At 32.4% G+C, this 16999-nt stretch overlaps 1 protein-coding gene and 1 long non-coding RNA gene across 2 annotated transcripts; one reads left to right on the top strand and one right to left on the bottom strand.

Moving 5' to 3' along the window:
• The first annotated feature begins 1597 nt into the window (after positions 1–1597).
• On the top strand, positions 1598–3685 carry LOC133180078 (uncharacterized). Its single transcript, XR_009720271.1, has 4 exons — positions 1598–1694; positions 2317–2413; positions 2635–2783; positions 3066–3685. It is a non-coding gene; the product is annotated as an uncharacterized LOC133180078 (long non-coding RNA).
• A 4722-nt stretch (positions 3686–8407) lies between these two features.
• On the bottom strand, positions 8408–16739 carry LOC133180077 (uncharacterized). The gene is made up of 7 exons (XM_061314668.1): positions 16521–16739; positions 16190–16267; positions 15689–15829; positions 14809–14894; positions 14514–14605; positions 12751–12860; positions 8408–8740 (listed from the first exon to the last, which is right to left on the bottom strand). The coding sequence occupies exons 1-7, from the start codon at positions 16737–16739 to the stop codon at positions 8411–8413; spliced, it is 1056 nt and encodes a 351-aa protein (XP_061170652.1). The 3' UTR covers positions 8408–8410.
• Between the last annotated feature and the right edge of the window lie 260 nt (positions 16740–16999).

The raw sequence follows: 16999 nt of genomic DNA, 5'->3' as shown, positions 1-16999 counted from the left end.
ATGGTTGTCTTACTTGCAAGATAATTTGTGAAAAAGTACTGGCATCAGTATCTATGCATAATTACTGAACACATATAATTAACTCCATTTTCCTTCTTAGTAATCAGGTAACAAAAGGACCAATAGTTGCTGCTTATCAAGCTATAGTATGATACTCAAGTTATGGTTTACGATATATGTACCTTTCTCCCAGTACCATGTTGCTGCTCATGAATTATTTCCTAATCTTGGAATTGTAAATCTGAGAGGTCCCTCATTTTGAAGATAACATGCTAAAATGGAATTCATACTTAGATAAACATTTCATACATCTGGAGAAATATGGTCAATGTTTTCATAAATACATTTGAGTTTGAAGCATACCAAAGAATGATTTTAAAAATACACAATACAATCACAGTCAATAGTAATGAATTGCCGAACACCCTCATGTTTGTTTTCTTCACAATTAAAGAATACTTTAGGTCCAAGCAATACTTGCCATCTATAAAATTAAACTATTGAACCCTTCTCAAGTGTTTCTTCTTCATGAAAGATCTGTCAATAAGGTGTTTACTCTCTTACAGTAAGCTGAGTAGCTGGAGCCTAGAAAAAGTAATAACACATTTTTTGAAAACAGAAATGTATAATTATACTGACTCCCGAACAAGTCAAGTAATTGATAATGTAAATAATTGTTTAAGTAACATTTTTATGATACTATTTATTGATTTTTTTTAAAAACTAATACGTACAAGTACCGTCAAAAACATTGGTATCCCTTGGTCTGGTAAATCATACATGTTGTCATCCATGACTCTCTTCAAGAACCTGCATAATTGATTTCACTGTACCTGTTTTTGAAAAATGGACATGGTTTAGAATACAAAATAATATCTATAAAATATAAACTAACTTGCCCTCTATTAAGAACATTGCCCCTACCCTGGCTTGTATTTTTTTTTTTCTAGCACTAATGTAAACTGCTAATCATTCTAAAACTGTGACCTAGAATTGTTTTTCTTGGTCTTGTTTAATCCATGATCCTTTATAGAAAAAAATGGAACATCATCCCCAATTTATCAAGTTACTTATCTAAAATACATATTTAGCGTAGTTTTTCCTGACTTTCATCAGTTTCAATGTTCCACAATGTATGCTGAAAACAGATGGAAAACGTACACAAACCTGCAGTGCATGCCAACCCCGAAGCTCGAGCAGTTTTCCAAGCAATAACCTCCTTAATTCTACCCGTAGATGAAAAGGTATCAAGTCAACTGATCACTGGTTGCATATTTTCGTCAAAAATACCAGAAAATCCGATGAGACCCGCTCAACTTAATTTGAAATGATTGGCTATTCAACCGAATACACAGTGCCATATTTGGGTTACTATTAAAAGTAGATCGTTCGTTTTGTATTCGAGAAGACTTGGATGAAGAGGATTACACAATAGTGACAATACTGAGGTGGAAACATCTGTATAATATGATAATATATAATTCAGTATTTTAAAGTAAAGGTTGTCAAATGAACGGGACATATTACTGATATTACCTCTTATAAACAAAAACTAATAAGCGTATGACTTATTCAGGGCACTTGCAATGTATGGGAACCAGTCTACAATGCCACAAAATTCCGCCAAGAATAAACAAAGACTGAAAGAGATTGCGGAATGTTGTTTACGTGTGTCACTCGACACTGACTGCAAGGTAATGAAAATGTGCTTATTTGTTGTGTTTAACTGTTTTCTGTCTTTCAAGATATTGAACAAGAGTCGTTTAACATTTCAGACGAAACATCTAGGGGAGGGAGGGAAGAAGAGGGGTCACCTCTTAATTTGTTGCATCTACTACCACTGAGTATCAGTGTCAGGATATAATACATTAAAATGAAAAAAATATCATCATACTAAAACTTTTGTTATAGATTTAGGACAGCTAAATAAAGGGGCGACTATTTTTTGTTTGATGCGGGGAGGGGGGGGGTTAAAGATTTATTAACCTCAAAAATGTAAAAAAATGTTTAAAAGATATAATCTCATCTCAACTGAAAAAATGAATAATAATCTTTCCTTGTCTGATGCCATTATTGCCTTTTCCTCACTGAAATAAAAGTTTCTGAGTCAGTTTATTTTTTTCCTTTTGTAGTGGCAATGGGGGGGGGGGGTTGTTGTTGTTGTTGTTGTTGTCAAACTTTGTTCATTATAGATAAACATGAATAATCTGTCCCTGATTTTTAAGGAAATCAAATATTCTGTTCATCACTGGCTAGAAAATAATTATTCTGACTTAGCTGTCAAAAAATTACGTTTTCATAATTTATCTTTTGTAGAAACAAAGAGTGGAGAGCTAATGTATGGTGCTAAGTATGGAAAAGTCTCTTGTGGATTGGTTGTGCCAGAGACAAATGTACATTATTTCCATGTTGGGTAATGTCCTTAAGAATGGAAGTTTTTTTCAAATATAAGGGACATGACTTTTTCATGTTATCACTGTAGAGAGATCAAAATATTTTTAAACATTGTTAGATACTCACTACATTATTCCATCTTTAGAAAAGTATTTAAAATTATTTTCTCACATTTTTTAAAGAGACCAATATGGTGAAGAGATTTTTTTTATTTTAATCTTGAATTTGGATATTATACAGGTCAGAGGTCTCGGTACACTTTGGGTGAGTGGCAGTTGGGAAGATGAATGACCTTCAGATAGTTTGAGATGAAGAAGTTTTTTTCAAATGATTGAAAGTGATCATCACAGAATCAACTCCATTATGAAGATAAATTACGAGCAAGTCAGGTGAGGAGTTGACTTAAATGTTTATCACATTGTGTAAATGAATCTTCATTATTAAGATCTTTTACATCTTATTTTTATATTTGAACTCACTTTTCTATTATTCTAAACTTCCAAAAATAAAATTAAAGTAGTTAAAGCATGCTACAAACATTTTAGGTATCTTAGCAAATTTTCAAGGATATTGCAGATGTGCTTTAATTTCAAAAGATAACTAATTAATGCAAACCTGGAAAAGAAATGGATGTTATTATCTATAATTTCGAAGATTATGTTTATTATTAGCACCTCCTTTTGTCCAACACCAGAGAGATCTGAGTACCCATCCTACTGTTGAATTAATTGGTGACCAAGAAAAGATGACAGAGAGGGGAATCAAATATGGATACCATTGTGATCAAGAATATATACACTGACTCGAAAATATCTGAAAATCTATAGATGAACATTCAAGCATTTATAATAATGAAAGTTATTCAGCAAGAGAGTTTTTGCACAAGTTTAATTTCAGTAAAATTGTGTATATTATGCACTGAGGAACTTAGTATGTAACTCATTATGATTATCCATTTCTTTAAAAGATGTATTCGGAGTATATTTAAATAATCATTATCTTGTAGAAAAGAGCACACAACTTCTCTCTCTGAAGCATGACACATATGCATACACTCGAGCATTTACCACAACCACAGTTACATATTTTCCAGGGCGTGTGAAGTCAAGCACACACATGAAAATGTGTGAAGCTGGACACATATGCAAACACACAAGCATCTACCACAACACCAGTTACATATTTTCCAAGGCGTGTGAAGTCGAGCACATACATGAAAATGTGTGAAGCTGGACACATATGCAAACACACAAGCATCTACCACAACCAATTACATATTTCCAAGGCGTGTGAAGTCGAGCACATACATGAAAATGTGTGAAGCTGGAGACACATGCAAACACACAAGCGTCTACCACAACCAATTACATATTTCCAAGGCTTGTGAAGTCGAGCACATACATGAAAATGTGTGAAGCTGGACACATATGCAAACACACAAGCATCTACCACAACCAATTACATATTTTCCAAGGCGTGTGAAGTCGAGCACATACATGAAAATGTGTGAAGCTGGACACATATGCAAACACACAAGCATCTACCACAACCAATTACATATTTTCCAAGGCGTGTGAAGTCGAGCACATACATGAAAATGTGTGAAGCTGGACACATATGCAAACACACAAGCGTCTACCACAACCAATTACATATTTTCCAAGGCGTGTGAAGTCGAGCACATACATGAAAATGTGTGAAGCTGGAGACACATGCAAACACACAAGCGTCTACCACAACCAATTACATATTTTCCAAGGCGTGTGAAGTCGAGCACATACATGAAAATGTGTGAAGCTGGACACATATGCAAACACACAAGCCTCTACCACAACCAATTACATATTTTCCAAGGCTTGTGAAGTCGAGCACGTACATGAAAATGTGTGAATCTGGATACATATGCAAACACACAAGCATCTACCACAACCAATTACATATTTTCCAAGGCGTGTGAAGTCGAGCACATACATGAAAATGTGTGAAGCTGGACACATATGCAAACACACAAGCATCTACCACAACCAATTACATATTTTCCAAGGCTTGTGAAGTCGAGCACGTACATGAAAATGTGTGAATCTGGACACATATGCAAACACACAAGCATCTACCATAACCAGTTACATATTTTCCAAGGCGTGTGAAGTCGAGCACATACATGAAAATATGTGAAGCTGGACACATACACAAACACTCAAGCATCTACCACAACCAGTTACATATTTTCCAAGGTGTATGAAGATGGACACAATGCAAACAGAATCTCCTACCACAGACACAATACACATGTAACATTTAATCCGAAGTATAAAGTCAAGCCCAAACAGGCTCACTGTGTGAAGCTGGACACATGCAATTACCTATGCATCTTGCAAAACTACATTTGAACCTATATTCTAATAGGTGTTTCAGCATTTTTTTTCTTTATTTTGTGAATATGTAAATTGCACCATTATGCATCTTGCAAAACTACATCTGAACCTTTATTCTAACAGGTGTTTCATCATTTTTTTCTTTATTTTGTGAATATGTAAATTGCACCGTTATGCTTAAAAGATGTCAACATTATTAACCTGTACATAAATACTCATTAGATAGCCTTTTATAGTTTGAATTGGAAATACTAGTACTTTGCCTGATTTATGTTGTGTAGTTTCTCATCAGTGGTCTTAAGTAATAACTGAGTATGACATTTTTAGTTCCATTTAAACTGCAAAGTTTTAACACATGTACATGCACCATAAAGGGTATATAATGTATTGTATTTTAACCTTTTTAATTTTATTATTTGTCATTTTATTGCCTGTTCTAGTAAAAGATTTAATCTTGTAATGTTTGTAACTGTTTTTGGTAGATATTTATGAAGCAGAAATTATAACAGAAAAGGTTTCAATATATCTACACTAAAAGCAAATAAAAAAGAGCTCTCCATCTATCAGATATCAGCAAATCATTTTGATTGTCCGTCTACAGTATACAAAAATAGTATAAATTTTTATGTTTTGTAGATGACAATCTCTAATACTAAATACAACTGGAAATTGATATAACGCTTGAAAATTTGTGTATTTTTAGTAAGATCGAGTTTAACAAAAATGGTGTGGGGGTAACACAATAGACACATCAGATACCTACATGTATTTATTAAAAGTTAAAAACCATTTGTTGAAATCTTAAGTACAAGTGTATTAAACAAAAAAGCCAGTATTTAAATAAGGATTTAAAAAAGTTTCATATCTATCTATCTATCTATCTATCTATCTATCTATCTATCTGTCTATCTATATATATCAACTTTAATGCAGCATTAAAGGTGAAAGGTTAAATTTAATTACCTTTTAGTGTAAATAAAGATTACCTTTTCACCTTTACTTTTTGTAAAGTTGATACAAAGATGACCTTGCTTTTTGGAGCACCTTTAATGAGATTTACTTTGCAAGTAAAGTTTTGTAAAGGTGTTTTTTCAAGCAGTGAGTACCAGGCACAGTGTAAATTTTATGTTTGTAGTAAGTCGGTTTGCCAAGTTCACCTCAGTCTGTTGCAAAAGAGTTCCTGTCTTTTTGTAGTCCAAAGGAATCTTCTGATGAGCTGGAGTAAGGTCTGAGTTTCATAGGTCAAAGTCCAGTTTCCTAGAGGAAGTCTTTGGTAACGAGGTAGTAGAGGACTCTAGGTGGAAAACATCTGGCTCATCAATCTGAATTACATGGCCAGGAACTTCCTTGCATGTAGTTGAACTGCTGAATGGGTGAGGTTTAAGATACGCAACATTGCTTTGACTTTGTTGACTTGAACTCGCTGCAGTCAGATGTATGTTTGTGCCAGTGAAAGGTTACGTACCAGAAGAACATCAGCACCGTTCTCTACCATTCACTTGCATGTTGGTCTCACTTCGTTGTGGGATAAATACAGATGTAACTACTCTTGCATTGCAGCAGCAGATATTAAACAATGTGTCACTGCACGAAAAGTTGCGTTTAATTCTTAATTAAGTTCCAGTTATAACCCAATTAAACATCAGATTTAAACACATAATACGAATTTAATATAAATTTATATTTGAGATTTAATTGGAATTTACCTCGGAGTAAAATTTTTTGTAAACTCCTAAATTTAATGATAATTAAACTCCAATTAAATCTTAATTATAGATCACATAAAAATCTTTTTATACACCAAGCTTAATATTTTATGTGGAGTTTCATGTATAAATTTTCAATTTTTTTTCACTTTTTCATGACAATTAATATTTTTATACACCAAGTTTAGGATTTTATGTGGAATATCACATATAATCCACTAATTTTATTTCACTTTTTCATGACAAATAATTTTTTTATACACCAAACTTAATATGTTATGTGGAGTTTCACGTATAAATCCATCATTTTATTTCACTTTTTCATGACAATTAATACTTTTATACACCTAGTTTAGGATTTTATGTGGAATTTCCCATAAAACACACATATTTTATTTCATTTTTTCATGACATTTAATATTGTTTTACTTCAAGTTTATGATTTTGTTTGAAGTTTCATGTGATGCTAAATCCAGCATTATTTCACTTTTAAGATTTAATCCATTCCATTATGAAGTACTCATATCCCCATTTTCAATAAGGTAGACATCATATTCATCCTTTGTACATTCCTCTGAGCAAGTGAATGGCAAATAAGACACTAATGATATTCAGAGTTCACAGAGATTAACATCATTTATTAATGCTGAACAAATGAAAAGTTACATACAGGCAAAATCTTTTACTTTGATTAGCAACATCAAATTGTGGATTTGTATTGCTACATTAACAATTTAATACAGTGTTCAACATTTAAACTTCAAATCAGTATTATGAATATATTTAATTGGTTACTTTTACCTAGATGCAGTAAAGCATAAATATTTCATGAGTGTTATATTAATTGTGTGAATTGGTTCTATAAACTGATGACCATCAATACAAAACACACTCAACAGTTCTGATGCCATGGTAATTTTATGCAGTAAGAGAGATCTGCCCTTAGATCCAAAATAAGTCTTTTAGCTTATTACTCAATTTCTTAACAATTCAAGCATTAACATTTATAAGACCAAGATGAAATTATTGATCACTCAATTTGCATGCATTTTCCTATTTTAAGTTAGCAAAATTGATTTTGATTCGTTAAAAAATGGTTGTCTTGAAACATTTTTCATGGATTAAATACATGTAGCTTGTGTATGCGTCCGAGTTGAAAATGAATCTCAAGACTTTTTCTTACTGTACACAAGATTCAATTTTCTCAATGGCCAAAAGATATTTTTCATTAGTGTATAGAGGATCCTTAAAAAATTAAATTTTCTTATAATTTAGTAGCATTAGTATTAATCACAAGTTGCAAACTGCAATAGATGAACATGATATACAATGACATTCCATATACAGCAGATAAATGATCCTTCTGAATGGAAAAGTGTATTCATAACATCATAAAATTCTTTAGTGAGTGGGAAATAATCAAAGAGGTTCACATTAACAACAAAACAAAATATCATTCCTTGATCATGAATGAAAAAAAATATTTTGAGTGAAGCCATTGAGTTAAACATATTTAAAGATACTAAATAGCAACTTTTTACCAAATAATTTTTCTGGTTTTACAGTTTACTATGTTTTACCTTTTTCATCAAACAGAGAAAAAAGTTACAACCAAACTATCCTTTTTTGGTGATCTATTAAATTAAACATTTTCACAAAATATTTCAAAATTGCAGTCTTACAAAAAAATCTGTAGATACAAAGGGTTAAAGAAGATATTCCGTCCTTAAGGCAATCATTTTATAAAACTTAAAAGTAATATTAATTATAACGTGAATAATTTTAAAAATAAAAAATGAATCGCATGAACAAATTAATAAAATCATATGAGAAGAGAAAGAAAGTAAATAATTGCAATTAATTTGATTACTTTGATTTCAAGAAGATTGATAAATGAAAATACATAAAGCCAATATATGCACAGAGACCACACAATCAATGAGCAAACACCCACTCATGCTCCTTTTTAACATGAGTGGGTTTTTGCCTTACAGATGGAACATCTCCTTTAACACTTTTCATCATCTGTCTTCGAGAACGTTTCGACATGGTTCTTTCATATTTGATGTCAAGTTCATTGAGGATTTTGAGGTATTCCTCTAATCTCCAAGTAAGGGGTTTTGTTCTGAGGAAACATTCGTCATCAGAGTTATGCTCCTCCTCTGATGACATGTAGGATAATTCAAGGGCATCAGATACTTTCAGCTTTTTTGCCTCATCCCAACCCGTCTTTTTCTCCACCATTGTTTTTCTCCACTGCAATTTCTATAAGCATACATAAATCATAAATACATAAACATTATATAGCCATTTCGTTTTGTAATCATTTGTTTAATTTGTTGAAGATTCATATGGAATATTATGGAACGCCATAGCTGTCTTAAGGTATGGTACATAATATTACATGGTGTGTTCTATATAATAAAGGGTTGAATCAGTAAATTAAATGGTCACCACTCCTTGTTAAAGGGTTAAGAGCACATAATACATGGTGCATTCAATATAATAAATGGTCGGTTCATTATGTTAAATGGTCATCACTACTTGTTGTACGGTGAAAAATACATTATATATGGTGTGTTCAATATAATAAAGGGTCAGTTTAGTATGTTAAATGGTCATCACCCCTTGTTATAGGGTGAAAGGTGTATAAATGGTGCGTTCAATATAATAAAGGATCATTTAACCATGTTAAATGGTCACCGCCACTTGTTATAGAGTGACACGTACATAATACATGGTGCGTTCAATATAATAAAGGGTCGGTTCATTATGTTAAATGGTCACCACTATTTATTATAGGGTGAAACGTACATAATAAATTTTGCATTCAATACAATAAAGGGTCGGTTCATTGTGTTAAATGGTCACCACTACTTATTATAGGGTGAAAGTACATAATAAATGGTGCATTCAATACAATAAAGGGTCGGTTCATTATGTTAAATGGTCACCACTACTTGTTAAAGGGTGAAACGTACATAATAAATGGTGCATTCAATATAACAAAGGGTCGATTTATTATGTTAAATGGTCAACGCTACTTGTTTAAGGGTGAAACGTACATAATAAATGGTGCGTTCAGTATAATAAAGGGTCGGTTCATTATGTTAAATGGTCACCGCTACCTGTTATAGGATGAAACGTACATAATAGATGGTGCGTTTAATATAATAAAGGGTCGGTTCATTATGTTATATGATCACCATCCTTTGTCATACGGTTAAGGGTGTCTAAGAAATAGTGTATTCTACATAACAAGGGGTCGGTTTAGTATGTTAAATGGTCACCACTCTTTGTTATAGAGTGAAAGGTACATAAATGATGTGTTCAATATAATAAAGGGTCGGTTTACTGTATTAAATGGTCACCGCTACTTGTTATAGGGTGAAAGGTACATAATAAATAGAAATTAACACGTTTTAAAAAATGCGTTAAGTACATATAATTAGTGTGCAGCTAATTTCACATGGTTTCAAAAAACACACATTAAAAGTTAGCTATGTTGATTTAATTAACTGGTGTTTATGGAGAGATTTCCGTGGCACAGTTCTCTTTTAGTATTCTTACTTTAATTTATTGATTTTCCAATTTTATTTTAATATTTCATTTATTTATTATCTTAGTTCTAACATCTTGTTTTTCCAATTCAATTTTTCATTTCATTTTGACCTTTTTACAGACTTTCTAAATTTGAATATTTACTTGGTCACCGAAAGAACCGTACAGCTTTTATTTTTTACTTTATGAGGCTGAAATTGAAAGATTATATTCCAAAGACACTTGATTCTTTAAGAAACTTTCAAAATCTTATTTCAGTATATACACCTTCCTTTATTTCAGTAAAAAATGTGTAAAGGCGGAGTTAGAAATTAAGAGTAAGTAATAGTAAAAATGTTAAAATAAGAAAGTTAGAATGAGTAATCCGAGTCAAATTTTCTAAGCAAATTAGGACGAAAGGTGGCGCTGCGACCTCTTATGCAAATTTGAATATACATTGAGGTCTTGTGCGAACTAACAATGAAACGTACCGTAAAACTATATTTCCCGGAACATTTTAGGAATCGGCCATTTCATTCTGAGAGGGGGGCGTTGGCAAATTTTTCAGTGTCAGATTATTTATTTTTATGTCGGTATAGGACGGATAATTTATTTTAAAGGTGATCTGGGTCAGATTTAATTTTCCTCTTCATGTTCATTAAGATTGACATGCCAAAAATATTTTATTGCGGGGAGGTACCCAAACTCTATATTTTCAGGGTGGTACCACCTAACAAGGTCCATTTATTTATTTTTCTTCGCAGTGGGGGAATTCTAGTATAATTTATATCTAGAATCTCCCAGCCCCAACAACACAAAATCAAATTACTTTCCATAATATTCTTCTGTGTTTTCGTTTAATTCTATAAGAAATGTGATGTGAATCAGTACTCGTTTTTGGTACTTGCCTTTAGTACACAAATGTCATGTATCTTTAAATGTATATCGTTATCAAGTACGATTGATAAAAAAGAACGGCTGATGGAAGGGTAGGGAGAGTTTAGTGTCATCTTCTTTTTGCCGTACGTAATGTGTAATCTTCTAAGGAACATCACAGTCACTTATTACATAATATTTCCTCCTCTGTAAAAATATCATTTTTCTATGTTAAAAAAATTGTTTATAGAAAGACCACATCTCTCTCAATCCTTTCGTAAAAATTATTCCCCCCCCCTTGTTTGGAAACTGGAGGAGGGGTCGTGTCTATACAGTATACAACGCTTTTAATTTGCCACATAGGCCCATAGCAACATTTTTAAACGGGGGATAAAAAAAATTGACAAGAATTAAAAAAAAAACCTACTGGGGGGGGGGGTTGGGGGTTGGGGGTTGGTTGTAGTATCTTTCTATAACTTTTCGACATTGTCTTAAATCAATGCATTAAAGTGGGACACATTTCAACCATGCTGCTACAAAAATATGGGGGGGGGGGGGCGGCAAGCAGCCTTTGAATGAAAATTTTCATATCAAATCGGTGCACCCTTCCCCCTCGAACCACAGGCCTACATCGATACTTAATTGATATTTTATTTTATTGTGTCAGATAAACTTGACTGATTCTGAGGTAGGGGAGGCCTGGAAGATTTTGGAAATAAATAATCTGTCCATGAAATTGTTGAAAATAAACAATCTGTCTCCCACTTGGGCGAAAATAAATAATCTGACCTAGACCGTACCTAACCCCCTTACTAAACTAGATTTTTCAAGTTTGCGTATCCCCCCTTATTCTTTAAGTATGGGTAAACCCCCCCCCCCTACACACACACATACTGACACACAAAATTAAAATAAGAATATCAAAAGAAGAGTGTGGCATTTTAAACCTTCCAAAGACACCATTTAAGCCAACATATTGTTAGCTGCACACCAAGTAATGTACTTGACGTATCTTTTGTAATGCAATACTAACCATTTATTTTGTTCCACCCTATAACAAGTAGCGGTGACCATTTAACAGAATAAACCGACCCTTTATTATATTGAAAACGCCAGTTATTATGTACTTTCACCCTATAATAAGTAGTGGTGACCATTTAACACAATAAACCGACCCTTTATTATATTGAACGCACCATGTATTATGTACGTTTTACCCTATAATAAGTAGTGGTGACCATTTAACATAATGAACCGACCCTTTATTATATTGAACGCACCATGTATTATGTACGTTTTACCCTATAATAAGTAGTGGTGACCATTTAACACAATAAACCGACCCTTTATTATATTGAACGCACCATGTATTATGTACGTTTCACCCTTTAACAAGTAGTGGTGACCATTTAACACAATAAACCGACCCTTTAGTATATTGAACGCACCATTTATTATGTACGTTTCACCCTTTAACAAGTAGTGGTGACCATTTAACACAACGAACCAACCCTTTATTTTATTGAATGCACCATGTATTATGTACGTTTCACTCTATGATGAGTGGCAGTAACCATTTACCTTAATAAACCCACCCTTTATTATATTGAACACACCATTTATTAGGTACGTTTCACCCTATAACAAGTAATGTTGACCATTTAACATAATGAACCGACCATTTATTATATTGAACGCACCATGTATTATGTGCCCTTCACCCTTTAACAAGGAGTGATGACCATTTAATATATTGAATCAACCCTTTATTATATAGAACACACCATGTAATATGATGTATCATACCTTAAGACAGCTATGGCGTTCCATAGAATATTCTGTAAATACAAGATATGTACCCTCTTCCTCCTGCTGTAGTGGAGCATTTTGTTTTTGTGGTCCTCAACTTTTCCCGTTTTTTCCTTGTGTTCTTTTTGAGCCATAGACTCAAAATATCTAGCTACTGCAGCTATAAGAACAAGATAAATTTGTATATGAAAGTATAAGCTAAGACACTAAAAATAAATCATTACATAAATGCAGAAAGATTCTATATTTGTAGTGTGTGTACACTTAACCATGCCATTCAACACTTGTCCGTAAGGCCTCTTTCAAAACTGTGTGTTTGCACTCTTCCGACTGACTGACTGAAAATGGCCCAATCTCAGAAAATTTTTAAAATCCCCCAAGAAACTATTATATTTTATTCATTCCAAAATTTTCTCATCCCCGTCAACACTCAACAACCATTTTTTTATCAATACATTCATTTTCAATAAACTTTTACAGTTCAGCATTGATGTTGAAAATCTATGAACAAAAAAAATAATCCTTACCTACCAACCAAAATTTTCATTCTGAATCTTGAGAATGCCAAACACACATTTTTTTTAAACAAAGCCTGAAGTCATTTTTTTGTATATTTTTATCTAGGTAGGGTGGGGTTGTTTTTCTCATTTGATCTTAATTGATCATCCTTCAGAAAAAAAACATTACATCAGTTTTGGTTAAAGAAGGTCAAGTGTAAGGCACCATTTAGGCCTTTCAATTAATTTTCAGTTTTCAGTGCAACTATGGTAAAAAAAAAAAGAAGAAAACACACACACACACACAATAAAACAAAACAATTATACATACATTGGAAGGTACAAGAAACTCTCAAAATAGGGTATATTCTATATATAAAATTGGTTAATTTTTAACATCATTAATTAATAATAGCTTTGTTAATGAAAACAATTAAATATAAGCCCTAATCATAACTTTACTCTTTCTGCAATAACAATTTCATAATTATTGTAAAATGTACTAATATTCCAAAGTCATAACTTTCCCTGGCTATTGTTTTGAAGAAAATAAAAATAAAATGGCGTATTTTTTTCATCAGTGCAGGCATTGTTTTGTTGTGATTTTTAATGAATGATGCATCTTTACAATTAAATGCAATGATTGCATTGATCACCTTACTCTTTATGCTAGGCACAGAAAGGAGTGGACGAACAAGAATATAGTCATGGAGATTATATGGGAGTTGATTTCACTTATTTTATTAAAATATTTGCTTATAAATTAATGTTCTTTTCAATTTGTGAAGCATGTCACCTCTTTTGACTTGAACTTGTCTATTACAGCTGTATCTAAAAATAGTGATGGGGGATTTTCCTTAACACAGCAATGATCATGTGTTTATCCATAAAAACTAAATTTCGTAAAAAGTTTAAGGATACTTTTGAAAGATTTTATCCACATGACAACTATCAGTCTAGTGTACAAACATTGTACACAACTGGACCATTCATTAACTGGACTAGTAGGTCATGGGATATCGGTGTGCCTTTGTGTCAAATCAAGGGTGTCTTTTGGTTTAGATCTTTAATAGCAGAAAAGGTCAGCTAATTTGTTAAGTGCAAGTAGTTACCATAATTGTAAAGGACATTACTATATAAGCAAATATTTTAATAAAATAAATGAAAATAAGTGAAATTAACTCTCATCTGACACTAGTTAAATAAGACATAGGCCTTTTAACTGCTGCTTGAGTTGGATGTAAAGAATGGTAACTCATTACCAGAAGTTGTGTACAGCTGGGCAATAAGCATTCACCAAGTCTAAGGAAACTTACCCTGTAAAATTCCCTCCTGCACATCATGATAAAGCCCTTTTACAAACTGTTTCACAGCCTGTGTGGTGGCCTTGTTCACTTCGGATGATACTCTAAAAATGGGAGGGTTTATCAATTTTACATTGTCTCAAATGCTTAAATTTAAGCTTTTTAAATTTTTTTTTTTTTTTTTTTCAAAACATTTTAATTAGATGCAGCACTTCAGTAGCAGTTTTAAATAATCATGTATAAACATAAAAAATTACTTTGGTAAGTTGCTTAGTAATTTCAAATGATAAAATTGAAAGTCAGATACTTCAGCTTAACGTCTCCAAGCTTGGTCTGCCAAGCAGCATAGCCATCCTCTTCAACAAGTTGCTTGTATGCATCATGTACGGCTGTCTACATAAAAGATAATTATTTATCATGTACTTATTAAAATACATTTTATATACACTGCACATAGAAGAAATGTGCGAATACCTGCATCATCAAACAAAAAAAAAAAAAGTTAAAAACAAAGGTCTACATGGTTACTGCCAGGATAAGTAAATACTGGCAGAGCACAAACATAGTAAGTTAATCAAGGGTCTTGGATTTCATTCCTCAGTTGAGACTTGATTTATCTGTACTTATGATGTTAAATACTATAATTACATGTTTTTAAAAGAAAAATGAAAATAACACTTTAAAAATATAAAGAAAATTATGCATGTAATAGAGTAAATAAAGAATTTCCTTTTCCCAAACTGCTGTATTCATCACAGACATACAGAGGGTCAATTACATGTATATTCAAAAACATATCTGATCAATGATCAGTGTTGTGTAGTATTAATTTGAAATACTGTGGAATAATTAAAACTTGTGGGGGCCATTTTTTCAGGGATTGCGTAAATTTTGCAGCTTCTTCGGGAGGTAATTTTGTGTATTCTCTTAAACCCACAAAAGGAAATACGACTTTGTAACCCTAATTTGTTAATTCATTGAGGATGTCAATTCGAGGATGAGAGGTATCCACAAATTTCACAAAAATTGAGCCACCACAAGATCTAATGACTTCACATATAAAATGCAAAAGGTCCTTGTATTTTAGATGTAATCTTTAGTAAATGTAGCTTTCAAAAATTATCAGCAGCTTTCAATTTTTGAAAAATGTTGATTAAAACTGAAAATAGACATGTACTTAAACATACTCTAATTTTTGGAGGAACATAAAGATGCTGTTCTTCTCTCCTTTTCCCCTTTTCTTTGATTCCCTCTTCCCTCAGAGATTTCATTTCACCTTGAAGTGTGTCTATCTTGTTTTCAATTGTTTTTAAATACTGCATAATAGCCTAAATAAAATAAATTGAAAGAAATCAAGGAATATGTAAGACATAAGTATATATATATATATATATATATATATATATATATATATATATATATATATATATATATATATATATTTGAATACAAATATGATACATGAAGAAATTTAATTTACATTAGTACATTATTATAGCATTCACTCACTATCAGTTGCATTTTACTAATACTAACTTAACTACTCTACTGACTTGATGAAGTTCTTTATATATCTGTTATATAAAGTTTCATCCTAGTTAAATACCTGAATATTTAACAATAACCGAATTGCTGTTTAAAAAAAAAAAGAAAAAAAAGGCAATGTTCTAATTTTGATTTCCACATACCTCTTCACCTGGAGTGAACTTTGGACTTGAACTCTGACCAGCCTGGGGTAAAGATTCAAATGATGGCATTCTTGGAAGCTGGAGGAAATAAAGTTATTTGTCTTATAGTGTCTACAGGTTTAATTAAGCAGAAGGGTGGGTGGGGGGGGGGGGTTAAAACGTTCAGCAAGGGACCTACATATATATTTATGTGTACAGTTGTACACTAAGAATATAGGTCTCTGGTTGAGCCCTCCTTCCCTTCTTTTCTCAAATAGTATAAATTATTAGGTATTAAATTAATAAAAATCACTGTATCAAGGCAAGAGTGCATGTGCATATAAATACTTACTGATCTGCTAAGTCTATGGCTGGAGTAGTTTTTTGGAGTAGAAGTGAATACACAAGGTGAAGATGATCTCCTCTTGGAGTTTTTGGATTTAGTTTTGGAAATTCTTCGTCCAGTCGAGGTGCTAGGCACATCCGAATCATCGTCACTGCTCTGTTCATCCCCATTTGGACGATAACTTTCCTCCGAGTCGAGGTAAGAGACATTTTCATCAGAGGACATGGTAGATATTGTAGAAAACTTAATCACTGTTAATTGTTCTAAGGTGTGCGGCAGCGCGGGATGATAGAAATCGAACTTTCCGCCAATTGTGATGTTATTTTCGCATCTTTACAAGCAGTCCGTATTTCTAAGTCTATTTAACTATTTGAACATTTTTTTTTTAAACAAGAAAATACCGAAATATTCAACCTCGTTTGAATTATTGAATTTCTTTAAGTTTTTCCCTTTTTATTTACTTTCATATAAATTACGAAAATGAA

Source organism: Saccostrea echinata, unplaced genomic scaffold (genome assembly GCF_033153115.1).
Source record: "Saccostrea echinata isolate AGI-Se365-2 ecotype Australia unplaced genomic scaffold, CSIRO_AGI_Sech_v1 ptg000005l, whole genome shotgun sequence".
NCBI lineage: Eukaryota > Metazoa > Mollusca > Bivalvia > Ostreida > Ostreidae > Saccostrea > Saccostrea echinata.
The sequence above is the reverse complement of the archived record's forward strand: the minus strand, read 5'-3'. Positions and strand labels throughout refer to the sequence as shown.

Bases quoted from the DNA above. Each gene is read 5' to 3' on its own strand.
- LOC133180077 (XM_061314668.1), bottom strand. From the start codon at position 16,739: ATGTCCTCTGATGAAAATGTCTCTTACCTCGACTCGGAGGAAAGTTAT. The intron at 14,895-15,688 runs GTATGTTTAAGT...TCTTTTATGTAG, and splicing joins ATGTTCCTCCAAAAATTAGA to ACAGCCGTACATGATGCATA. The intron at 14,606-14,808 runs GTATCTGACTTT...TCCCATTTTTAG, and splicing joins CTTGGAGACGTTAAGCTGAA to AGTATCATCCGAAGTGAACA.